Source organism: Lampris incognitus, chromosome 2 (assembly GCF_029633865.1).
Source record: "Lampris incognitus isolate fLamInc1 chromosome 2, fLamInc1.hap2, whole genome shotgun sequence".
Classification (NCBI taxonomy): Eukaryota; Metazoa; Chordata; class Actinopteri; order Lampriformes; family Lampridae; genus Lampris; species Lampris incognitus.
In genome coordinates this window covers 31,403,002-31,430,089 of record NC_079212.1, presented here as the reverse complement: position 1 = coordinate 31,430,089, position 27,088 = coordinate 31,403,002, and the positions used below count along the sequence as shown (strand labels likewise).

Genomic DNA, 27,088 nt, shown 5'->3' with positions numbered 1-27,088 from the left:
TTACAGACATTTGTTCCAATGTTTCCAGAAACAAGAGGAGTACCTGGTGTCACTTTGTGTAGGCTCCGTTAACAGCATTATAATTACATTCTTAGAATCAATTAATCGACACATAAATTTGTACATAAAATTCCTCAACACACAATGAAAAGTGGGAACATTACTAGTCATAAAACATTTGACTTGCACTTTTCCATCTTGGAAGCTTGAGCAAGATTCTAAATGCATCATTATATGCTACCTGCAGCTTTTTAATTTTTGCTTGGCTATAAGTGAACCACAAGTGGGCTGTATAGAGTGGAGTACAGTAGGCCATAAAAAGAGCAGTTTTAACCTCATATGTACACATATGGAATTTGCGTGCCAGCATATTGGTTTGTGCATACAGTTTGCAACACTGGCGCTGCACATCATCGTCGTCACATAGATCATTCCTGATGATGTGACCCAGATATCTCATTTTGTTCACCACATTTAGTGCTTGGTCTGCCAAGAAGAATGAGGGAAAATTTTGCTTCTTATCCTCTTTGGTTTTAAAGAAGATAAAGAATTCCCTGTCATTGTGAATAAACTGTATAGCAATGCACCAGTCAACACCAAGCCTAACCCCATTTATCAATGAGTCAAGCTTCTTATTCCATAGAATAGCCACACCCCCTGGTATCCTGCCTCTGACTATTCCCACGCCAAGGTCAGTTGTAGATTCCCCAGCCACATGAAAGTTCTCATTGAAGGAGTTTAGTTTTTCCAGCTCTTGCTTTGCTAAAAATGTCTCTTGCATACATAGTATGTCACAGTTCTCCAAGAGGTTTTCAACAACTATGCGGCGAGCTTTATCCCCTGCACTCTGGCTCGGATGCAGGCCACGACAGTTGTATGACAAAACCTGAATGTTAATTTAGCAAGACTAGTGAGTGACCATATCACCAGCAGGCATACTCACCCCCCACCCCACCCCCCGCAACAAAAGCAGTGTTTGACCCCTGCGCGGCTCATAATAGCGCCGGACAAGTGCCCCTTCAGGCCGGAGCTCCGGATTGTACAGTTCTCCAACCTCATTGCATTCGGCGGATATTTTAAATGAGCCGAATCTACTACAGAGCCAATCTTTTGACAGATAACATCACGGCCAAGTTTACATTTAAGATACTTAGACAGATTGTCAGCGTCTAGGTCTGGTGTGAACTTGGTGGCAAAAACACTCACCAGCTTCGTCTTTACCACCTTGATATACTCCCAGCTCCGGTACCAATAACATTGCCGGATTTCTCTTTCTACCCGGGGTTAACAGTACGTAAGCTTGAGAGAATAGCAACTTTTGCGGGACGACGTTTCACGGCTTGACTTCACATTGAGGTGCCTGGCAGAGACGTTAATCCACCAGGACCCTCTGCTACCTCAGCCTTCTCCACTTCCAGAGTGGAGACCACTGCTGAAGCTCCCTCCTCTGCTCCCAGGCCCGGGGTTTCCACCGGTGCAGCCCCAGATGCCGTGCCAACCAGGCCGGCGGCTCCATCTATCGTGCTCATGACAGTGGCCCTAACCACCGCCACCGACGTATCTGGACCATTGGCCCCAGTCCGGTCAGTGGAGCGCTCCGGTGCACACGCTCGGCGATCGATCTTCTCAGTGATAAACCGAAGATCTTCGCTCACATTAGCATGTATGTGCATTGGATGATTCATAGAGCTTAATAGATACTAAAGGCTTAGCTTGGGAACCAGACGAATCTGTGAGCTCATTTTTTATTTGCTCTGGCGGTCATCACCAATGCGAATTGGTGTGGCGATGTCAGGCTACTAAAGGCCCTGGACTTTTTTGTTGTTTTGCATAAGTGGGTTGTTTGAGTTAATGGCGATCTGTACTGTATGGCTGTGGCCAACAGCAGCAGACAGTAAAGACATGGTTCCGTTGTAAGTTCTGCAAGTGTGATCTTTATAGAGGTGAACGCTACAATATCAAGACCAATCTAGTGTAACCGGTTATTTTCTTGCCCGGTGCGGGTTTCGATACGGGGTGTACCGCACCACAAGGCGACATCACTAACCGCTCGGCTAAAGGGTCAGACCCGTTAGCTAGGGACTAACGTGTCTTATTAGTAGTTTACACTAGTATTGTCATCGGGCAGGATTTTTTAAAACCAAAAATTAAAAAGAACAAATATAAGCTTAGTGCCACTGATGAAAAGTTCTATTTAATTTTACAAATATTTAAAAGTATTTGACCATTAGAAATTATGAGTAAAAGTATATTGTCAGCTATTATAGGTAGGACTTTTTTAAATACTCAGCGTGTTACAGGCCGCTGGGTTAAAAAAAAGAAATTTGGTCGTAGATATTACTGCAAAGTAACATTACTTTATGACGTGTCCATGTTTTGTAGTTATGCATTTGCTTCATGTTCCCTGACATTTCCCTTTGCCGTTTAAGTTAGAATCGAAATTCGAACCGGGGTTTGTAGAGATTACGGCTGTATTTTTGGTTTATGCGCCTGATGTTTGCTATTTTGTCCATCAGCCCGGCCCGTAGATGGTCATAGCGGGCTGACGTAGTTCTACGTCAATTCACATGCGGTTCGTATGATTGTCTGTGCACACAAAAGTAATTTCTTTGTAGTCACGCAGTAAAGTTGACAATGAACGTCCAACCATCAAATCCCAACAACCCAATTGTTTTCTTCGACATCACCATTGGAGGACAGGTGAGTTGGGGACAAGCAGACATTGTGAAATCTAAGTGATGCTCGCAGCTTTCAGCTAACGTTAGCATAATTTAGCATATTCTCACTTTGTAAGATATTCTCTCTCTCTCTCTCTGTTCTCCTTCAAACATTTAATTGCTTCATGAAAAAAAAAAGTTTTCCGCGGGCTGTCATTCAAATGAACGCTTGGGGACAAGCAGACATTGTGAAATCCAAGTGATGCTCGCAGCTTTCAGCTAACGCTAGCATAATTGACCATATTCTCGCTTTGTCAGATATCCTCTCTCCGTCTCTCTGTTCTCTCTCAAACATTTAATTGCTTCATGAAAAAAAAACAGTTTTCCGCGGTCTGTCATTGAAATGAACGCTTAACACTCTCAGATAATCCAACCATTTTGTTTATACTGTACTGTACATTACTGGTACGCTCTGTCATGTCATCTACCTCAGGCATATATGTAAGTAACCTGCTAACATCTATTTCAGCATCTCTGATGTATTCTCTGCACCATTGCACTTCATCACCTCTTATTTTGCCCGTATAACTCAATCCTTGTGTTGTTGAAGATTGTTGTATTGTAGTGCTGTTATTCTATGTTAAGTACACTGAGAAAGCCATGAAACCGGAGTCAAGTTCCATGTATGTGCAAACCTACATGGCCAATAAACATGATTCTGAATTTTATCCTAGAATTGGACATAGTGATGATGTACAGAGGCTGACATTATGTTTGTATTGCCTACTGATACGTGGTACAACAGGACGGTACCATCTGAAGAGCACCACCCACCATGGACGTACAAATCACACAACACATATATAGTCCACGTAGCTGTTTTCTGTAATTTGGTCTACATGAACCTACAGTCCTATTGCTGAAACTTTTCACAGTGTGGAAGGTCTGAAATTAGACAGTGTCGTTCAAATATTGTAATAAAACTGGCACATGTGCAAGAACTCCTTGGGTAGTAATAAAACAACAAATATAGCTAATGTTACAGGATGCTCAGGAATCTGGAGATTGCTGGGGGTGTAAGCACGGAATCTTGTGAGGGTTGCTTAAATAAAGGGACATATTTTGGGATTAGGCTGTTGGAAGCATTTGGTCTTCTTGGTTTTCACAGACTGGTACCATCTCTAAGGAAAATTGCTGGTGTAGATAGTTGCCTGGGTGGTATTTATTGACAATAATACCATCTCTTTACTTTGCACTGATGTCATTTATTTTCTTTTTTTTCAGCCAATTCGCTAGCGTAGCAGCATGTGTCACATAACATAGCTTGACTTTGTAACTGAAGGAGATTGAGCAATAACAGGTTCCAATGAAGAATGTGAACATGTTTTTTTTGCTGTTGGTTGATTAATATGGAATAAGAGTGGTTGTGGGGCATTGGGCCCCCTAGTTATTTTCAATTAATATGCTTTTGATGGAAAAGCCTTGCATTGGTCGTACATGGCAGACCTGTAAGTGAATTGGTAAATATTTACTTGCCTGATAATAGTATTCCTTCCAACACAAAGCTGTGACCACTGCTACATTTCTGTAATTAAGTGGATTGCAGTCTTTGACATGGCAAATTGAAAACCTTTGTTTAATGAGATTAATTTTTATAATTTTACAGCAAATGCTTTCTTTAAAATACCGTTTATTTGAAAGCTTGAAGGTTATTTTTTGATGATGAGGACAACCTGGATTTGGAATTGTTCAGGCATAGCTATACAAGTCTTTAGAAATAGTTTTTAAAACTAGGATAACATTGTTCTTGCACCTGGTCCATCACTAGCAGAAACAGAATAGATTCAAGTCTCGAAATATTTTAAACTTCTAATTGGGTTCCCTCAAATGGAGAATAAAATGGACTTGTTTCAGAGTGCCAGTGTATGGTCAAGTCACCTTTCTGAAGGTGGTGGACCTATTTTTACAGACATAGATGACAGCTGTCTTTACAGTTTCACCTGAAGGTATTTCAGCCATGATTTTAGACCAATATAGTGCTTAATTGATATTTGTGCCAAATAGATTAGCAAAAATAGTGTAATTATCTACAATCCAAGCAATTATTCTATTCTGACTGATGAATAGTATATGAAATGGAAGTCCTTAAAAGAACAAGTCGGTGATCTATTGTTTTCATCTAAAGCCTTGATGAGGTCAGGGGAACCCGATCCTACTTCTTATTCTTCAACCTTATTCTCCTTTTAAGATTTCACCACCAGCTGTAGCCGACTCTGTGGATTCCCTTTGTTATCTTGACAACAAGCTTAGTGAGCACAAACCCCCACCAAGTACTCCCTCAAATAACATTCTGCACCCATAATTAATTGCTTTATCCTTTAGTTAATCATATTATTGGCTTTGGAAATGATTTGCCTGAAATATGGATTTAAGACATCATCGATACTCGCATAAGTAAGAAAACAATTATAGCCTTATGGCAGAAATCTGTCTCTAATTTATGGATCCCTTTTTTTAAACAAAGAAATCTAGTTTAGCCTAGTCCCTCAGTTTTCTTACTGAATTTTGTCTTTTATGGTGGTGCAGTGGTTAGCACGGTCACCTCACAGCAAGAAGGTTCTGGGTTTGAGCCCCGGGGTAGTCCAACCTTGGGCGTCATCGCGGGTCGTCCTCTGTGTGGAGTTTGCATGTTCTCCTGGTGTTTGCGTGGGTTTCCTCTGGGTGCTCTGGTTTCCTCCCACAGTCCAAAGACATGTAGGTCAGGTGAATCGACCATACTAAATTGCCCCTAGGTATGAATATGTGTGTGTGTTTGTGTATGTCCAACCTGTGTAATGGCCTAGCAGCCTGTCCAGGGTGTCTCTCCACCTGCCGCCCAAATACTGCTGGGATAGGCTCCAGCATCCCCGTGACCCTGAGAGCAGGATAAGTGGTTTGGATAATGGATGGATGGACTTTTTTTCATAAGCACCGGTACAGAATGATTAGTTGTACAGCTTAAAAGGAAGTGAATCACTTCCAATACCTAATAGTCTTTGGCTTCTCAGAGAGAACATCTCGAGAAAATTTTGTAAAAACTAAAACTATTTTGAGACATCTGACTGACGGATGAGGGGAAAACATAAACCTCCTTGATGGAAATAACAACCAGAAAGTCAATTTCCTAGAGAAAATGTGTGGGTTAGCTGAAAGTGTTTGCAAGGTTTTTAAAGTGGTTTTAAATTGAGATTATGAATTGAATTGTGACTTGATCAGCCCTCTGATGCTAGGAAATTCCAAATATTCTATCATTCTTTTCCGTGGGGAAAAGAATGATTTGGCTACTTGCCAAAAAAGTTAAATATCTTAGTCTACAGAATTTCATCAGAAATGTAATCAGTTGTTCCTCTGTCCAAGGCCCACCTGCCACAAAATTATTTGAGAATCCATCCATCCATTTTTGAGATAGATGATGTCAGAATATGACCTCTGCCGGGGTAATAAGCTGTAAGAAAGACTGCCTTTTTGATAGGAATAGATCAAGTTTTGCAATAAACAGTTGTGAATGCAAAACTTTATTTGAAAATACATTGGAGGTCACTTAACATTCTTTTCTTGGAATAATTATAGGATAAGTACATTTATAAATAATTCATGTAAAATATTTGAAAATAACCATTTCTAAACTCATTTGGAGTCATACAGTACAAAGACCACTCAGGGCTTAAACTGACCAAATTGTCATCACAAATAGACATCTTATCCATTGTGGGTGGTAATTTTAAACCGTTGGGATGATTGAATAATATTGGAATCATATGATAAAATATGATTTAATCATCCCAATATAGCTTATTTTATAGTTGTCAACAATAAACTACATGAAGGAATTGTTCAGTTCCTCTATAAGAGAATAGACTGCATGAGAAAGTAGCACAGAGAGATGTCATTTTATACACACTTTAGCGTGTGAAAGACAATTTGAAACTTAACACATTTTCTTTGTAAACACAGTATAACTAGGTATTGTTTTTCATGCAAAGAGTATACAAAAACCTAACATGTATAATATCAAAGGAGGCCTCTGTAGAGCAGGTAGTTAATCTCAAACTTTCAGGATTCTGGTATTTCCCCACAGTCAAGAATCCCTTTTGTAATTGAAGGATAGGAAACGTGAACCTAGAGTAAGTAATTATTTGTTCAAAACATGCTCTTTCTCAGTAACAAACTTCTTTGCACACCTTCTCATACCTTAATGCTTTGTGAACATGTTGGCAGTAAGTCCCTTGCCCAAGGGCACCTTGACATTTGCTAAAGGGTGGAGACAGATGCTTGTGTGTTCCCCATATCTAGATTTTACTGGGCTTTCCTGACACGTTAAGTATCTAACACAACAAAAAATATCTCTTTAAAGTTATCAGTAAGTGTGTTGTATGTTCCTTGTTTTGATTGAGAATACTTTACCCTATCTAGAATTCACTATTCCAATTTAAATTATATCAATTTGCTGGCTTCATCTTTAAAAGGGCAAACAAGACAGGTTTATCTGGCCAGGTGCTGGCAAATATTAGAATAGAATAGAATACACTTTACTTGTCATTTGTACATACATACAAGCAAATTCACTTTCTGCGTTTAACCCATCCTAGCTGTGTAGCTAGGAGCAGTGGGCAGCCACTGTGCAGCACCCGGGGAATGGTTTACCCTTTCCGGGTACTGACAGCTGGGTAGACTGTGCCCGGGGATTTGAATTCAGAGTTACCTTCTCCTAGCCTTTGCTTAAACAGGCATCAACCTACAAGGCAGCACGTAGTTTTGTTGTCAGAGTGTTTCCTTCTCCTAGCCTTTGCCTAAAGAGGCATCAACCCACAAGGCAGCAGGTGGATTTGAAATCAGAGTTCCCTTCTCCTATCCCATTGTGTTGGCTGGACTGGGCACCATGGGAAGTACCATACAGGCATGCAGGAGGACCAGATCTATTAGCACACCTAAGATCAGATAGAGCTGTTAAGATTTCTGTCGAGTTGACTCGCGTATGTACAAGTGTTTCTTTTCCCCTCTAGTGGGTTTCAGATGGTGGTAGGTAATTTCTGCTGAGAAGAATATGTCCCTTTACTCAACTGCCAGTAAATGTGCCATGAGCAAAAGTCATCATCTGGGAAGTGACTGCATGGCCCTTCCCTGTCACTCCTTATCCAGAACTCTATACCCACCAGTAAACTGTTCATGCACTCCAACCATGGAAGGTTGACAGTAATGTAGGCAGGCATTGCAAAACCCAGGATAAGATAAGTGACAGATATACTCAGGTAGGGCATCCATGTTGAGCCAAAGCCCAGTGTTAAGCTGAGCCACAGAGACGGTCTCTGCTGTACAGGTTTTGCCAGAATGTTGTCACCATTATTTGTGTCTACATACACGTTGGAGCTGAAAAAGAAGTCGCCCTTCTGGTTCCCGTGAGGTTTGTCCCTATTTTCGAACAGCCTGTTGACCTCTCTGAACCACTGGGGAAGCCATATGCCATAGGGCAACAGTGCAGAAACGACCGCTATGAAAAGACCCATAACAACATATGATGTCAGCATTGACTCTTGAACTTCACAAACTAGAGCCCTCTCCCTGTTCATATACTGTATTTCCATCATGTCAGCTGTAACAGATCTCAAGGAGTAAACAATGGCCAGCACCCACACCAGCAAGGCAAAGACCATGTTTCTTAGGCACCTGCAGAAGGCACTCTGGCTTCCAATGCAATTATCTCTGGTCATATGGTCGAGTAGCCCCAGGCCCATCATGGGCAGTGGCAGAGCTGCAAAAGCTGCCGAGCTGTGCGCCAGGAGGGAGCAGACTGACACGGGCGACTGTACGGGCCCGAGAAACCACTCAGCCCCCATGGACACCACCATCACCATATCAGCCACAATGATGGACAGGCCACACATGCTTAGAAAGGAAGTATGCAGTCTGCGCCAGCAGATGCACATGCACAGGACGGTTGCATCCAAGGTCATCTTGAAAAGCGTGAGGAATAGGTAATGCCTGGTGTTGTTGATGTAAGAGTTGGTCTTCCCCTCCCATTGCTTTATAATGGCCATCATTCTAACCATGGGCTCGTACAGGCATCCTGGCAGTCCAGGCGACATCAGGGCCATAGCACCAGCTATACTTGGTCCAGTATCAACACACTTCAGGAAATGCTGTTAAAAGCAATGAAAATGGTTAGAAATTCAAAACACATGTATAATACTTTATTGAAAACACTGCAGTTATGGAGTATTTCGAATAACCAGAAAATGAAACTATTCTTTCATTATTTATTTTATTTTTATTGCTTTATTGAGCCCCGTGGGGAGATTCTTCCTCTGCATTTAACCCATCCTAGCTGTGTAGCTAGGAGCAGTGGGCAGCTCCTGTACAGCGCCCGGGGAAGAATTTCCCCAGGCATTTGGGGGGGCTTTGTGTAGAACCAGGTACTTCTGGGATTGTTAACCCTTACTGCACACTTGGTGTTCGCCCTTTGTAATGCTGCAACACTGAATTTGCAAATGTTGAAGTTTAACAATACTTTTATCAAGAGGGTTAATCTGTTCATGCAAAGCCACACATGCGGAGAACAGAAATACAAGCTGTTGTTCACTGAGCTGATGTTGGTCATCCTGAACAGACTGACAAGGAAGACAGAATCTTTTTGGTGTTTTTTCAACCTCTTCACCCAAGATCAGATGCATCAAACCTTCTATATATACACATTTACAAAATACAGTGTACATGGTGTTAATATACTGATGTTTTCTTGGTATTGATTAGGAACACTGTTGAGCTGTGCATGAGAGTGAAGTTGAGTGCATGCATGTCAACCTCAGTGATTCAATAGGCAATTTAATGTGAGTTAAGGCTGCATTTGCAAAGGCAAGTGCATGTTTAAGACAATGCAAAGTGCTCTTTAGACATTAACATCAAGAGATGTCAATCTAAATGTTACACCCTCAAGTGCAGGTGGAATATGTATTTAAATTTCACAGTGTGAGTGTGAGAACTTTCATCTTTTTTGAAGCGCAAATTTGATAAATATGAGTTTGAGTTATTTTTCTGTGGCCTGCATCACCTTTCAGGAGAATTCTAAAAGTTTGCAGCAATACTTGGCAACTGAAAAAAATTAATTCAGTCTTTAACGTGTCCTCACTTTTTGGCATAGCCTGCACTCTGCTCAACTCGGTATTGTGTAGACCTACAATAGTTGTTGACTAGTGTAGGCATAACCATTTTCATTTATGTGAATCAGTTTTTTTTTCTTTGTGTGAAGGCTTTTGTAATACCCCAAAACAACTGGAGACCTAGAAAAAAGTGAGAATGAAGTGTGAAAATTAATGCACTTAACATTTGAAATGCATCCATTTGGTTCAAATGTGCTTTAAAACTACAATACACCTTACACTACACCTTACCAGCAATGTAATTAGAAAAAAAGATTGTAGCTGAAAATTTTCCTTATCCTGATCAGTCTTCTGAAGGTTCTTAACATGTCACATGTCATTACATATTTGCTCTCGATAGCATGACCAATAAAATGGAATTGACTACACATTATGCAATACTAATATACCTCCTACCTGTTGGAATGCTCGAGGTTTTCCTACGAGTTGGTACATCAATTCTTGAGTCTTTTCCAGCTCCCCAAACAACAGCCTCTAAATCTCTGGTGGAGGCTTACCGGTCAAAGATTTGAGGTGTGTGACTGACAGCGGCAGGTAGAACTGGCTCTCGTAGGTGTAACCATTATAGCCCTACCTTCCTTCCGTGAGAGCAAACAGTGGGTTGCGTAAGAAAAAATGTGGTAGGAGTGCTTGGATCTTCAAATAGGTGCTCCTTTGTAGAGGGTGTGGATATATATGATCAAAAAGAAAAGAAACAAAGGCACGTGGTTTTGAAGGGAAATTAATGGAGCATAACAAAAAAAGTTAAAAAACAAGTGGGCCTACACATTGCTGCCATATTGGCCTTCTTCAGGGCACAAAATGGTGTAACTAACAGGAAGAGAAACAGGGAATAATTAACACCCACAGGTAAAGGATAGGGGTAGCCTACCAACAGGCCATGTGACATACATGTGACACAAATAGAAAGACAAAAAATAAGTAGACTCTCATAATGACAAATCGATCAACGCAAACCATAATCACCAAGAAAAGAGAGTCACCAAGTACACATTAAAAATGGAACAATTGCACACAATAGCACAACTGTTTATGGCATTAAATTGTTGAATTTTTGAGAAGGGAGAAAAATCAAATTCTTCATTTAGTCCTGGGAAGGATGTGGCATTCAAGGTGCTAATCCAGAACGTCTCTCGTTGAAGGAGAGATCTGAGTTGGTCCCCACTTGTCGATGTGGGGATCACCTCTATGGCCATCATTTTCAAAGACAAGGGGGTAGCAAGTCCTGCCTGCTGCTATCGGACGGCCATGGGGTAGGCCGGGTTCCTAGTACATATGGTATTTATATGTTCCACCACTGTTCTTTTGTGTCTGCCAGCATAAAAGCATCCACAGTCACCCTCAAGTCTGTAGACCACAAAGGTTGTATTGCAGTTAGCCCAAGAATTCTTTGTGAAAGATCTGTTTGAAAAACATCAACAAAGGTGTTGCTCTTAATGTCCCACAGTGATTACGTTTGCTATATCGGTGGCTTCCTTTTGGTCTCTGCAGCCACTGTTTTTATGTTTCCTCCTTTTTCTCCCCAATTGTACTTGGCCAATTATCCCACTCTTCCGAGCCGTCCCGGTTGCTGCTCCACCCCCTCTGCCGATCCGGGGAGGACTGCAGACTACCACATGCTTCCTCCGATACATGTGGAGTCGCCAGCCGCTTCTTTTCACCTGACAGTGAGGAGTTTCACCAGGGGGACGTAGCATGTGGGAGGATCCCTTGATTTCCCCCTCCCCCCGAACAGGCGCCCCGACTGGCCAGTGCAGCGACCAGGACACATACCCACATCCGGCTTTGGGACGCCTAACCCAGCTGGAGGTAACACGGGGATTCGATCCGGCCATCCCTGTGTTGGTAGGCAACGGAATAGACTGCCACGCCACCCGGATGCCCTAACACAGTCCATCTTAACAAGGTTGTGGGTTTGTTTGACTCTATTCTGACACTGAAATCACACTTTGAAAACCCAGGAGACTCAATCCGATATGTCGGCAGAATTGAATTTTTGCAGCCAAAGATCACTTCCAGATGCAGTCATGTTCCTCAGTAAAGACAATAAAACATCGCTTTGACAGCTTTACATTGTACTTGCTGATCTGTAAAACTGGTGTAGACTCAACGAAGAAACCATTGGAGATTAACTCTTGCTTACAGAGACAAAATGTTTCTCATAATGTAGCTTTACGAGTGCAAAGTACAGAAAGCAGTTTTAGTTATTCCCAAATTAACCATAAAAAATACTTATAATGCAGTATGATTGAACTTGGTGTATTTGAAAATAATGACATTTTTCTAATGTCAAATATTTTCATGTCAGGATCCCACATTAAAGAAAATAGTAAGGAAATAATCATTCAGAAAAGGAAAAAAAATCAGTTGCTGATGGAATATAAATTACATGGTTGAGCTGTGGCTAATGTGAACCATGTCATCCTTTAAATCACTCCTTGAATTTTGTTTTCATGAACCTGCTTTTGTACGTTGCCTTCTATCTTATTATTTTTCTGCTATCATTGTTTCTCCTCTGTCGGGTAGCAAATCTCGTCTTCATCTTGCAGTGCCACTTTTTTTACTTGTTTAGCTTATTTTGATCTGAGTATGATTTTATAATTATTGGATTGTTCTCACACTGTTGTTGTTTTTCTTTGTCCTACACTTGAAGAAAATATCACTACTCAAATGATTTCTAATCTGCCCTACAACATAAGCTGTTACGGGTGTGGTTTTGTTATTTCTTTAGTTGTTATTGTGCATCGTGAAAGGATTTCTGGTCCAGATCTCAGGTCGTACAGCTTTGGAAGAGGAGACAAAGCCAGATTCGTAGATATGGCCCTTTTGAAATATAAAGTAACGGTCCATAAATACAGTTTAAACCTCTGAACTGAAACAGTGCAAAACAGTGTGTCAGATACTTTTTAAGGTACTAATCTTCTTTTTCTTTCTGTTTCCAGTTCTTAGCACTTTAAATTGATCCCTTACATGTAACACTGTGGTTAAACATCACACACACACACACACACACACACACACACACACACACACACACACACACACACACACACACACACACACACACACACACACACCAAAAGGTTAAAAACAATTGAGTTCTGCAGAATTCAGATGTAAGCATAATAGATGAGCACGCCTGTTGACTGAATATTATCAGATAGGGAAAATAATTAGATAACTTCAAATTATTATCTTAACTTTATATTTTTTACCAGACTTATACCTTAAACTTACCTGTTGTTAGACATAGTCTGGTAGCTTGACGTAAATTTTCCACTCCAGATAGAGAGAGAGCCTCGAACGGACTGATAAAACTGCTTGGACAGTGCGATGCACCTGTGGTTGTGTTCCTTACTGCGACAGTGAAGTTCTGTATTTTAACATTTGGAAACCAAGTCACTATGAATGTATGGCCTATATAACAAGAGCAACAGGACCAATGACTGTCAGTTTTCACTGTGTCGTCAACGGGGACTGTGGGGGTGGGTGAGGGGGTGATGTCTTTGGGACAAACCACTCTTTTCATACTGGCGAGTTGCTTACACACACACACACACACACACACACACACACACACACACACACACACACACACACACACACACACACACACACACACACAGTGTTGTAACAGCCCGGGATGTGTACGTGTCAGTCTTCTCTACTGTCCTCCGGTTCTGTGCTCCGGTGGCTTGTTGGAGGCCTGTGTAGGCAGACACCCAGGCTGCTAAACCCACACACCCATTACATAGAATAGACAAGCAGGAGCTGGGATACAAAAGCACACAGAGGGTTTCAGGTCCAGTAATGTGCTGCATAAAAATCTGGGAAACCTCTTGTACACAAGTCTTTGCTAGTGTTGATATATTGCTAAAAAAGAGGACAAGCTGTCTTGTAGGGTCCAACTGAAAAGGAAAGTCTACTTGAATCTACTTGAAATTTATATTAACTGGCAAATACAGGTTACACTTAACAGAGTTTTATTGCCCTGGTTTAGCAGGGCAAATAACCTGTACTCGTTTGAATGCTTCGCCCTGTTTGCCAGAGGACCAAAATGTACTGCCTATCACCGACAGCATCTGTATTCATTGAGGCTGTTTATGTTGGTGTGTGGTCAGCTGTTGAGACAAATTGTGGCCAATTGTTTTACAGGATGTTGGACGAATGAAGATTGAACTGTTTGCCGATGTGGTCCCAAAGACGGCAGAGAATTTCCGGTAGGTTGGTGCTGACACCTGTACATTGTAAAACAATCACAACGAGTTCACAGTTACCTACTGTTCTGATTTAGAAATATGTCCATGATTACTCATCGATATTATCAGATAACTTTGCAGGCTTTTTTGTTGATGTGTATGTGTACTACACTGTCTCTGAGTTTTGGATACTGTTAAAGATGTTATGTTCATATCTTACAGGCAGTTTTGCACTGGAGAATTCAGGTAAGCAAGTCAAACACGGTGGTCCTGTGGTTTATGTGGTAGGGTAGAGCGTCAGATGAGTAAAGGTTCTCACTCCCTTCAAGAAATGCAGTTGCTTGGCTGGTCAGCTGAGGTTTCAAACATAATTTTCCATCTTGTGTTTCTCAAATTATTCAAATTTTCTCAAGCGGATGAAGGCCATAGCAGTGATGAAGAGACCAGTCCAAATTTGTTAAAATCTGCTCATCAAGGGAAATGGTTTCGCCTACTCTCTTGGGCTATTGACTTGGAACCAAATGAAACAGTGCAAAGTTTGATTTGATAAAATGTCCATTTTCAAAGCTTTTGGATAAGGATTTTGTTGAGCGCAGACATTTTCAGTGCTGTCCCACCTCACATACTGTTACATACTTTCACACCATTTAGACTGAGGGAATACTTTTCTTCCCTTTGTAATCCAAGTGAAACAAACCAGTGAAGTTACAAACATTCAGAGGGATGTTACACAGAAGATGTGATTAAATTAAAAGTGCCTGTCTCTATTGGATTTGAAAAAGTTAAGCCAGTAAATCAACATGCTAGCCTTTTCTGCCACATAAATTGGGTTAAAGAAACGAACTGGAAGGTGACTAATCTGAAAAGGTTTAATAGAACTCACTAGAATATGTATTGGTGCAACACTATGCTGTTTATGTCACCTCACAGAATGGGGGACTTATTTAAGTAACTTTTGCCGTCCATTATCCGAACCACTTATCCTGCTCAGGGTCGCGGGGATGCTGGAGCCTATCCCAGCAGTCATTGGGCAGCAGGCAGGGAGACACCCTGGACAGGCCGCCAGGCCATCACACATGGCCGACATACACACACACACACATTCATATCTAGGGGCAATTTAGTATGGTCAATTCACCTGACCTGCATGTCGTTGGACTGTGGGAGGAAACCGGAGCCTCCGGAGGAAACCCATGCAGACACGGGGAGAACATGCAAACTCCACACAGAGGATGACCCGGGATGACCCCCCCCCCCCAAGGTTGGACTACCCCGGGGCTCGAACCCAGGACCTTCTTGATGTAAAGTGACCACGCTAACCACTGCACCACCGTGCCGCCCTAAATAACTTTTTAATAATCGTAAATAATTAATGACTCTAACCTGCTATTTTGCAGTATGTCACGGCGTGGAGCTGCACTATGATGTACCCACCAGGAAGTAGTGCGGAAAAATCAGTCTTAAAATAAACTAGTCAGTCCGGGTTCACATTTTTGAATTTTATCCAAGATATAAACAATACACTCCTAGATTTTTTATTTATTTATTGATTTATTAATGGGATATATGTTGTTAGTTTGAATATGTGTGTTCTTGTAATTATTGAATGTGTGTTTGTCTGTATGTTGCACTGCTGTGGGCTGGGGAAAACGGCATTTCATTTCACTTCATGTGCACAAGTACATGAGGTGAAATGACAAAGTGTTCCTGTTCCTTGAGGTATGTGAATATACTGGCTAGGGCAGCTGCATTTTAGTAGTCATCAACTACTCCCCAAAAGTAACCGAGTATTCGATTAATCGCTGGAGGTATATCATAACAACAACCAATTCAGGTCTCAAATACAACAAATAAAGGGTTTTTACTGGTTGTATTTGGGACCAACCTGAAATAGCAGAGTCCTCGATTGGCTCTGAGAGGCTGTTTACAAATGAGCAGCAATCTGATTGGCGAAACCCCCAGCAGTCTGTCTGAGTTGGAGAATTTGACTGTAGTAACAACATGACTGCTCTCTTGTAGGTGTTTCGGTTGAACTAGTGATCGTATTAAAATCTGGTGACTTCCAGCCGAGTATGTCCGTGGTTGTCGTGATGGCAGCTGTTGAAAAGCCTAAAAGCCTTAAATTATCTTAAATTGAATATTCAATACAGTATATATTCGTCTGGTCCTTTTTGCCCTACATTATGTAAATTAAACGGTGTCGCCACAAGAAACATTCACATTTCTTGAAGTTACTTTTAATGTGGGGGAAATTAGGAAAATGAGGCATTTTAACATAACGTCAGAGGTAAAATGATTGATTATGGGTCACATTCCGATTTAAGGATAACTATAAAATACAGCTGCACTGGAAATGTTATGAGAGGTGAATGAGTCTTGCTGAGCACAGTTTAACTTGCGTAGTTAGTGTAGATATTAAACACAGATGAGTGTGTATTTAAAAAAAATTGAAATAAAATTAAAGGCTTTTAGGAGGACACTACATGTTCTGTTCGTTTTTTCAACAGCTGCCATCACTAAAGTCACGGTCACTCATTAAACCAAAACACAGGGGTAGCGGAAGTATTTCCTTCTCTAAACACCTTAAAGTCTGCTTATTTAAACATGGCATATTGTAGAAAATGTCCATCCATCCATCCATCCATTATCCAAACCACTTATCCAGCTCAGGGTCTGTTGCCCTGTGATGGCCTGGTGGCCTGCCGCCCAATGACTGCTGGGATAGGCTCCAGCATCCCTGCAACCCAGAGAGCAGGATAAGTGGTTTGGATAATGGATGGACATATTGTAGAAAATGAGTGTTAAAAAAAATCCATATTGGAACCATAGCGCCCCCAGCTGCGTATCTGCTGTAGATGCATTGCCGCTGCTCAATTGCTACACTGCTAAAACTACAGATGAACGATGCACAGTGGCAACTAGTCATTTTGATAGTCAACTAGTCGAATTGTCGAATATTCTGTAAAATCCCTAATACTGGCATCAGGAGGGGAACCATTCATGATATATAAAATCACTCAGTGGTTCAAAGCCGTGCATGGTTGGACATTGCTTGGAATTAGCAAAGGACTTTTAAAGAGAAGCAAAGTGACTCTCATTTAGCCACTACTGGCACTGTTGAGCACAGAGAGTGCAGAAGGACTTGAACTTTATGGAGAGTAACCCACAAAACAGCCATATATACCAGTCATTTTTTAACAAATGTAACTGACGTGGTGATACTTACTGTACATTCTTGAAAATCTTTGAACCACTTGGAGGTAACCATCTCCCTTACGTCAAGTAAAAAAATCTGCTGTTTTAAGGTTTTTGTGAATTATTATTCATGAGTTTGAGGGCACAACATATTCCTTCAGATTGGATGTGTATTTTAATATATATAAGCATCACAACCAATCGGTGTCAGTTTGCCGCAATTTTAGCACTGCCACACTTGAAATTGTATTCACGTGAGACAGTTACAAGTCAGACTGACAAAAACCTGGTATTGTGTACCAATTAATATGGTTACTAAACTGAAATTTATGTGGGAATACTTTAGTTCTTTGTAATAGCTAGCTTTTTAGCTTCATGGACTTACTGTCATTTTGAGTGAATCTGCACTCCCCAACTCAACACATAGCGACAAGGGCTTTATTGCAGGTTTAGTGTAAACCAATTAGAGATAACTGGCTAGCTTTGGGGCGGCATGGTGGCCCAGTGGTTAGCACTGTTGCCTCACAGCAAGAAGGTCCTGAGTTTGAACCCCAGGCTGTCCCAGGTCCTCTCTGTGGAGTTTGCATGTTCTCCCCTTGTCTATGTGAGTTTCTTCCGGGTGCTGCAGTTTCCTCCCACCATCAAAAAGACATGCATGTTGGGGTTGATACTATTGCCTGTGCCCCTGAGCAAGGCAATGGAAAGAAGAACCGGGGTTGGTCCCCAGGCGCTGCAGCTGCCCACTGCTCCTAAACAATATGATGGTTTAAATGCAGAGAACACATTTCAATTTCATTGTAACCTACAATGACCAAATAAAATGGCTCTCTTTCTTGTGCTCTAGCTTCCAGAGAGGCTATAGTAATAGTGTTCAAGAAGACCAAGAAACTGAAATCCACCTTGGATACTGAGTCCCAAATGTCACCAGGCACTTTCACCGTGTTAGCAGACAAATTGAATAACATGGGACCTCTAAAAAATGATTGATTAGCAGCCCAAGTGGCTGTTAGTGTTAACAGACTTAATCAGTCTCATCCTGAGGTTTACCAGGGCTAGGCTAATGTTAATCCACCACCCTGGCATGTTGTGGCCAACCCACACTAGTTTTCAAAAATAAAGACCAGCATGTCTTGTGGAAAGTGGAACTGGAGAGATGCGGCTGCCATATGCTCATCCTTACCCCTGTCTTCTGTTTCTCAAACTTCTCTTAACAGAAAAGATGGCGTCCCCATTGGTTACAAAGCCTGCACATTCCACAGGTACGCTGTATGGCAGAGTGAAATGTATACCAAGCTTTTACATTGTGCTCAAATGTTAGAGAAAAGCATGTTGATGTGAATTGATTTCAATCAGAACTCATACATTTAAAAAAAAACTTGTATTAGCTTATTTCACTTTGTTGGGACACATAGTTTTCAGGAACAGTCAGCCGTGAATCGTCAGAAACACTCACCGCTGGTATTCAGGCTTTTAGTATTGAGCTGTTAATATACATATTTACCAGCAGACAAGCACTGCAGAAATAGTGAGGGAGACAGCTTGGTGTGTCATCAGGACAGAGGAAGGAAGACAAAGAGACTTTGTGGTGGAATGAGGAACTACAGCAAAGTATATACAGAGGAAGAATTTGGCAAAGAAGAAATGGGATAGTCAGAGAGTAGACGGGAGTACAAGGAGTTGCAGCATAAAGCGAAGAGAGGTGGCAAAGGAAAAGACGTATGGTGAGTTTTATGAGAGGTTAGACACTAAGGACGGAGAAAAGGACTTGTACCAATTAGCTACACAGAGGGACTGAGCTGGCAATGATGTGCAGCAGGTAAGGGTGATCAAGGATAGAGATGGAAATGTTGACAAGTGAGGAGAGTGTGTTGAGAAGGTGGAAGGAGTGCTTTGAATGAATGAAGAAAATGTGAGAGAGAATCACATTCAGGAAGTGCAGTGGATTAGCAAGGAGGAAGTGAGAGCAGCTATGAAGAGGATGAGGAACTGGAAAGGCAGTTGGTCCAGATGACATACCTGTGGAGGCATGGAGGTGTTTAGGAGAGATGGCAGTGGAGTTTTTAACTAGGTTGTTTAACACAATCTTGGAAAGCGAGAGGATGCCAGAGGAATGGAGAAGCATACTGGTACCGATTTTCAAGAATAGGGGTGATGTGCAGAACTGTAGCGACTACAGAGGTATTAAGTTGATCAGCCACAGCATGAAGATATGGGAAAGAGTAATAGAAGCTAGTGTAAGAGAAGAAGTGACGATTAGCGAGCAGCAGTATGGTTTCATACCATGAAAGAGCACCACAGATGCGATGTTTGCTTTGAGAAGTATAGAGAAGGCCAGAAGGAGTTACATTGTGTCTTTGTAGATTTAGAGAAAGCATATGACAGGGTGCCAAGACAGGAGGTGTGGTATTGTATGAGGAAGTCGGGAGTTGCAGAGAAATATGTAGGAGTGGTGCAGGATATGTATGAGGGAAGTGTGACAGTGGTGAGGTGTGCGGTTGGAATGACAGATGGGTTCAAGGTGGAGGTGAGATTACATCAAGCATCGGCTCTGAGCCCTTTCTTGTTTGCAATGGTGATGGACAGGTTGACATGAGATCAGGCAGGAGTCTCCGTGGACTATGACGTTTGTGAATGACATTGTGATCTGTAGTGAGAGTAGGGAGCAGGTTGAGGAGAGCCTGGAGAGGTGGAGGTATGCACTGGAGAGAAGAGGAATGAAAGTCAGTAGGAGCAAGAAGGAATACCTATGTGTGAATGAGAGGGAGGACATAGGAATGGTGAGGATGGAAGGCATACAGGTGAAGAAGGCGTATGAGTTTAAATACTTGGGGTCAACTGTCCAAAGTAATGGGCTGTGCAGAAGAGAGGTGAAGAAGAGAGTGCAGGCAGGGTGGAGTGGGTGGAGAAGAGTGTCAGGCGTGATTTGTGACAGAAGGGTACCAGCAAGAGTTAAAGGGAAGGTTTACAAGATGGTTGTGAGACCAGCTATGTTATATAGTTTGGAGACAGTGACACTGACGAAAAGACAGGAGGTGGAGCTGGAAGTGGCAGAGTTGAAGATGCTAAGATTTTCATTGGGAGTGATGAAGAATGACAGGATTAGGGACGAGTATATTAGAGGGACAGCTCAAGTTGGACGGTTTGGAGTCGAAGCAAGAGAGGCAAGATTGATATGGCTTGGACATGTGTGGAGGAGAGATGCTGGGTATAATGGGAGAAGGATGCTGAATATGGAGGTGCCAGGGAAGAGGGAAAGAGGAAGGCCCAAGTGGAGGTTTATGGATGTGGTGAGAGAGGACATGCAGGTGGCTAGTGGAACAGAGGAAACTGCAGAAGACAGGAAGAAATGGAAACGGATGATCCTCTGTGGTGACCCCTAACGGGAGCAGTCGAAAGTAGTAGTAGTAGTAGTATTAGCATATACATATTTACTGGCAGACAAAGTAACTTGTTTTAAAGTATGGTCTGAACAAGGTATCATTGCCTTAACCTAACCTCTATCTGCTTGTCTTCGTCAATACTTTGTCAAGTACAATTTTAAGAATGGGTTTTCATGGTGAAAGCGCCATGGATCATTCATCCACAGTGATCACTTTTGTTGGTTGATCAAGGAGTAAGACAATTGTTTGCTCAAATCTTTCAATTATATCCCAAAGACAGATAAATTACACAGGAATCATAATAAAGAAAGCCGTCAGGGATATTGCAGAATTTAATCTACTGTTACCACTGAAAGGTTTTCCTCAGTATTACGCACATACTTGAATGAAAAAAATATGGAAAAACAAGGAACATTGCTGACTAGCTTCCTCTTAACCATAAGAGTTGACAAGGTAACCCATAAAACACAGCTACCCGTACAAACAGAGTTATTACAGCTGGAATGTCTTTGACAGATGAAGCTGTGTGTTTTCCTGTTGTACACAAATTATATTCAGCTGCAATCACATATGACCTTAAAAAGGCTTGGTTTTATTTGTGTTTTGTTGGACGTTGGTAGGGTGATCAAAGACTTCATGATCCAGGGTGGAGACTTTGTGAATGTGAGTACATGCACTTTTCTTCCACAGAGTGGATAGTGACCTCTATTTCCTTTTTAGAATTCTTTTTGTTACTGCCCCTTTCTATATCAGTGTCTTACCAGGAATAATGCTAACATAGCTAAAGCGTGAAACTTTTCAAACATCTCAAATCCATGTTACATACCATATAACCTGATTGATGAATGTCAATGAAAAAGATGAATTGTGTCATTGCCACAATGGGAAACATTAGACTTTCACAAAGGATTTAAAAAAGTGTTTAGAGGGTGTCTGGGTAGCGTAGTGGTCTCTTCCGTTGCCTACCAACATGGGGATCGCCGGTTCGAATCCCCATGTTCCCTCCGGCTTGGTCGGGCGTGCCTACAGACACAATTGGCCGTGTCTGCGGGTGGGCAACCAGATGTGGGTATGTGTCCTGGTTGCTGCACTAGCATCTCCTCTGGTCAGTTGGGGCGGCTATTCGGGGGGGGCGGGGACTGAGGGGAAATAGTGTGATCCTCCCACACCCTACATCCTCCATCCTCACTGTCAGGTGAAAAGAAGCGGCTGGCAACTCCACATGTATCCGGGGAGACGTGGTAGTCTGCAGCCCTCCCCGGATCAGCAGAGGGGGTGGAGCAGTGACTGGAACGGCTCGGAAGAGTGGGGTAATTGACCAAAGTACAATTGGGGCAGAAAAAAAGGGGGGTGTGTGTTTAGATACGTTATTATGTATTGTATTAAGGTTATCGCTATATCATTTACCTTTCCACAAATCTTTTAAACAAGTACAAAACTACAAGTGCTATTACCTTCCCTCTTGGGATGAATTGTGCATGATGTAATTCACCCAGATCTCATCCAGCCCACTATTGGCTGCATACAGCAAGCATGAGTTGTCAATCTTTCCCTCACACTTTGCAAACTACATTGTTATATGAGTGCTTGACTTGCTATATTTCTTTCTGTGCAGGGTGATGGTACTGGCATTTGCAGCATCTACAGAGGTCCATTTGCAGATGAAAACTTCAGAATGAAGCATTCTACCCCCGGTCTACTGTCTATGGTGCGTATAAGATCATGAGGCACCTCACAGAATAAAGGGAACAATTTTCTTTTCAGTAGGTGGAAGAAGTGGATTCCCCTCCACAGATGCTTCTTTACCGCTGTCTTGATATCATATTGTTTGAAATAAAGGAGGATAAATGTCATAACCACGAACCCAGCCTTAATTGTCAAACAAATATTTTAAATCCAACCCATACGTCATTATAATATGAGTTTTATTCTGATTTGGACACCTACGAAAAATGTTAACCTGAAACCTGTAAACATTATTCTTCAGGCAAATAGTGGTCCTGGAACAAATGGCTGTCAATTTTTCATCACTTGTACAAAATGTGATTGGTTAGATGGAAAGCATGTTGTCTTTGGTGAGTATAACAAATTTATGTACCCAGTTTTCATCTTGCGTAGGATATATCTACTTTGATTTATGCACCAGAATTTTCTCTGATACTAATCAGTGCCTTCATCAAAATGTTTTAGGAAAAGTGGTTGATGGCTTGCTCGTCATGAGAAAGATTGAGGTGAGGAGTTATATTTTTAATATGTGTTAGTTTTGCGATGCATCACGAGCCGACATGATGTTTTGCATACAAAATGACCTTATCTTCTGTTGCGGACTATCTTTCACCACATTTGTGTCATATCCTACCTTAGTTTTGAGGTTGCATTTTTTTTTTTTTTTTGGCTATCGGTTATTTTTGTACATATAACCTAGAACCACAACTGTCTCAACTGATTGATGAGGTTTCAATTGACTATCAAAAAAAACAAAAACAACTACACACGAAAAAAAGTCCAAATGTTTTAATATCATTCTAGATACTGGCTGTGCAAAGGGCAACAATACATCTTGTTGTGCAAAGATTTTCAAATGTTACTTTATCATTGTTTGGGAATATTAAAGGTACATTCCTGAAGGTCATGGTTTTTGTATATAACTTACTGGTATCTACAGTGATGCTGGTAAATGCAGTGGTTTTTGTTTTTTTTTGATTTTCCCCCGTTTTCCTCCCCAATTGTATGCGGTCAGTTACCCCACTCTTTCAAGCTGTCCCGGTCACCACTCCACCCCCTCTGCCAAGCCAAGGAGGGCTGCAGACTACCACATGCCTTCTCCAATACATGTGGAGTTGCTAGGCGCCTCTTTTCACCTGACGGGTGAGGAGTTTCGCCAGGGGGACGTAGCACGTGGGAGGATCACACTAACCCCCCCCGAATAGCCGCCCCGACCGACCAGAGGAGGCGCTAGTACAGCGACCAGGACACATAACCACGCCCGCTTTCCCACCCGCAGACATAGCCAATTGTGTCTGTAGGGATGCCCGACCAAGGCGGAGGTAACGCGGTGATTCGAACTGGCGATCCCCGTGTTGGTAGTTAGCGGAAGAGCCCACTACGCTACCCAGATGCCCTAATTCGGTGGTTTTTGACCACTCTTACTTTCCAGAGATTTGGTGACTCCATTTCATTTCGCCAGAACTGTGGTGCCAACATTTTCCCTACCACTGAACCAAAGAAAACAAAAAAAAAAACCAACCCCAAAACAAAATAACATGAGTGAACCTGGGTATTAGCTGTTGATTTTATACTCTCTGTTGGTAAAGGTCCACTGTGAGCTTGATCTGCAATATCTGCTTGTTAACCGCAACAACTTTTCCTCCTCTTCAGACTTGCCATAGTCTGCCTTATACTTGCTTACATTTGTCTGCTGTGGTGAAGATGTAAACAGTACTGTGTGTTGTATCATTTTTTCTGGGAAACTAGTTACCAACAGTAGCAGTCGCAGTGGCGAGTTGTATCTGGATATTCGTGGATTCGCTATTGTCTAAATAATCCAGCAGTAAAGTTTTTTATTTTTTGTTTGCTTGCAAATCGTCAGGACTCTACCGTTCAAAGTGCATCTCCTTCCTGCCTCAGACAGTAGACAGTATGAATTGCTTTCTATAGGAATAAGGTGTTTCTTCCCTCTACTGGTCAGAAAATCTAATTTCAGGAAGATGGTGAAGGGAAAAACTGCAATTCAATGCAGGGATAGAAATTTTCAATATATTTAAACTGGGGGAGGGTGGAACATGTGTGCTTTCAAAGATTTGACAGACAAAAAAACTGCCTGTCAAACTCTGGGAAAATAAGCAAAAAGCAGCTTGATGCAGCTTCTACCTGAAATGATGAAGGACAACCTCTGTTATGATTATGAAACCAATTTTATTCAGAATCTGAATAAGTTTTTGGCCAAGTATGTGTAGGCTTACACATGCAAGGAATTTGACTGTAGTTCCTCCATTGCTTTCCATATACTTGTACAGAATAGGCATACAGTTAAAACAAAGACACCAAGGTAAACATATGTATTTAACTACTGTGTACAGATATAGATGTATGTATGTATGTATGTATGTATGTATGTATGTATGTATGTATGTATGTATGTATGTGTGTGTGTGTGTGTGTGTGTGTGCGTATGTATGTATGTATGTATGTATGTATGTATGTATGTATGTATGTATGTATGTATGTATGTATGTATGTATGTATGTATGTATGTATGTATGTATGTATATACAAAAGTATATTATAAAGAAAAAACAAAACTGACATTGTAACAGGAAGACAATAGTGCAATGGTGCAGAGTACAGATGCTGAAATAAATGTTAACAGGCTACTTTATATACATGAGGTAGGTGGACATGACAGAATATGCATGTATACAATATACAGTATATACAGCGTGGTTAGATTTATTTTTGACAATGATGATATGTGAAAACTGTTTAAGCTACAGGATATATAATTTAGTACTTGTAGGTATAGTGGATATTAAGTGTTGCACGGAGGTTGTTGCTGATGCTATGCTGTTTTAAGTGTTCATCAGAGTGACGGCCTGTGGAAAGAAGCTGTTCTTGTGTCTGTTTGTTTTGGCGTACAGTGCTCTGTAGCGCCTGTCAGAGGGGAGGAGTTGGAACAGGTTCTGGCCAGGGTGTGATGGGTCTGCAGTGATGTTGCCTTCCCATTTCCTGACTCTGCTAAAGAATAGCAGAGTCAGAGACATTTGCAGATATTAAAGAAATCTTGCACTAGTCGTTTTTCAATCCATATTGTCAAAACAGAATTTCTGAGAATTTATGTGCCATGCTTGTTCCACCTTTTGAATTGGTTTTGCTGTAACTGAATGTCAAGTCAATTTGATTTGTATAGCTCAATATCACAAATTATAAATTTGCCTCAAGGGGCTTTACAGCAGTATAACATCATGTCCTTAGACCTGAATTTTTCAGTCTTAAACCATAATTCCAAACATTTCTGGACATACATCCAACCCTGACTGAATTTGAAACATTGCCGTTTAACTGAATTTTATTCTAGATCATATCTTTGTCATTTGTAATTTGTGACTCATTTAATTTTATAAGCGTAACCTGGAATCTATTTGTTTACCTCCCAACAGAATGTGCCTACTGGACCCAACAACAAACCTAAGCTCCCCATTCTCGTTTCTCAGTGTGGAGAGATGTGATCCAGACCCTCGTCTACAGAAAAGCTACTTAGCCTCCTCACACATAAACCAGTGTTTTATTCCTCCTCAGAATCCCTCCACCAACATTCAGCCGGCTCTTCTGTATGTCAAAGGTTGTGCAGATGTAGTCTTCCAAAATGTACCCCTGAGTAATGTACACTTGGCCAGTGTGTCATCTCCTGTGGTTGCTATTGATGTTAAAATATTGTCAATAGATTTGAGTTGTCTCATTTCAGGATAGCACGTGCATCGAAAACCCAAATAAGATTAATAATTTACACGTGATAAAATCTCAGCTGGATTCCTTTTCTGTCAAATGAAGACTGAACATGGTTTATTTTTGGAGGCTTTCTCTTAATGTTTGAACTTGGTGCAGATTTCATGAAATTTTTATACTGTGCTATGAAATTGCAATTCATAGTTAAAAACACTCTGTACCAAATGTATGATAAATAAATAGTTTTACATTTTTTTGTAAATCTCCGTGTTTTAATTTGTTTTAAGGTAAAAAAAAAATAAAAATTTAAAGATACTGGGATCTGTAGATGGCACTATGCTAAAGAGTATTTTAAGATGTTGTGAACCACCAATAGTGAGCTGCTTTTGTATTACTGACAAGTTGGATCAGACACTGAACAGTAATACATTATTTGTATCATCATCATTTGTATATACAAGCACGCACCATACAAGCACTGGAATGTATTTGACTGGAATGTATTTGATTACAAGTTATAGCCAACATCTTGATATTGCCAAATATAACTGGATGATTAATCTTAAATCAAGATCACACTACACTGACACAATAACAACATAGTGTCTTCCCAATCCAATTAATAATTTATTTGAAAAAAGAAAGTTGCATATCTTTGCTAAGAGATTAAGCTCTGATTCCAACTTCATTTATGATGCTGTGAGAACATTTTGGAACTTTTGCTTGGTGAACAAGCCTGTAGTGGGTGTTTTGGTTTCTCAATACCCTACTTAACCTACCTCCGCTGGGAAGTTTATGCAGTAAGTAAACCATGAGAAATTATGGGGACGCTGCTCTCACAATCCTTTACTTGCACAATTACAGTTAACCCAGTGGAGCTCTATAGAGAAATATTGTTAGACTTTTATGTATGGTGTGGAGATTGATCATCTCTAAAAGAACACCTATAGCACGAGGAACAGGAGTCCTGCTTCAAGGCACGCTATCCAGTGCCAAGCGTTCCTCTGCTGAACTTATGGCTA

The 27,088-nt window shown here is 41.2% G+C and overlaps 1 protein-coding gene across 1 annotated transcript; it reads left to right on the top strand.

Moving 5' to 3' along the window:
* Window positions 1-2,552: 2,552 nt before the first annotated feature.
* ppih (peptidylprolyl isomerase H (cyclophilin H)) lies at window positions 2,553-26,286 on the top strand. The gene is made up of 9 exons (XM_056273999.1): window positions 2,553-2,700; window positions 14,006-14,070; window positions 14,272-14,295; window positions 18,459-18,503; window positions 21,245-21,287; window positions 22,240-22,332; window positions 22,612-22,699; window positions 22,815-22,855; window positions 25,781-26,286. The coding sequence occupies exons 1-9, from the start codon at window positions 2,635-2,637 to the stop codon at window positions 25,847-25,849; spliced, it is 534 nt and encodes a 177-aa protein (XP_056129974.1). The 5' UTR covers window positions 2,553-2,634; the 3' UTR covers window positions 25,850-26,286.
* The last annotated feature ends 802 nt before the right edge of the window (window positions 26,287-27,088 follow it).

Coding starts and splice junctions, on each gene's coding strand:
- ppih (XM_056273999.1), top strand. CDS start 2,635: ATGAACGTCCAACCATCAAATCCCAACAACCCAATTGTTTTCTTCGAC. Junction 2,701..14,005: donor ACATCACCATTGGAGGACAG/GTGAGTTGGGGA, acceptor ATTGTTTTACAG/GATGTTGGACGAATGAAGAT. Junction 21,288..22,239: donor AGGGTGGAGACTTTGTGAAT/GTGAGTACATGC, acceptor CTTTCTGTGCAG/GGTGATGGTACTGGCATTTG.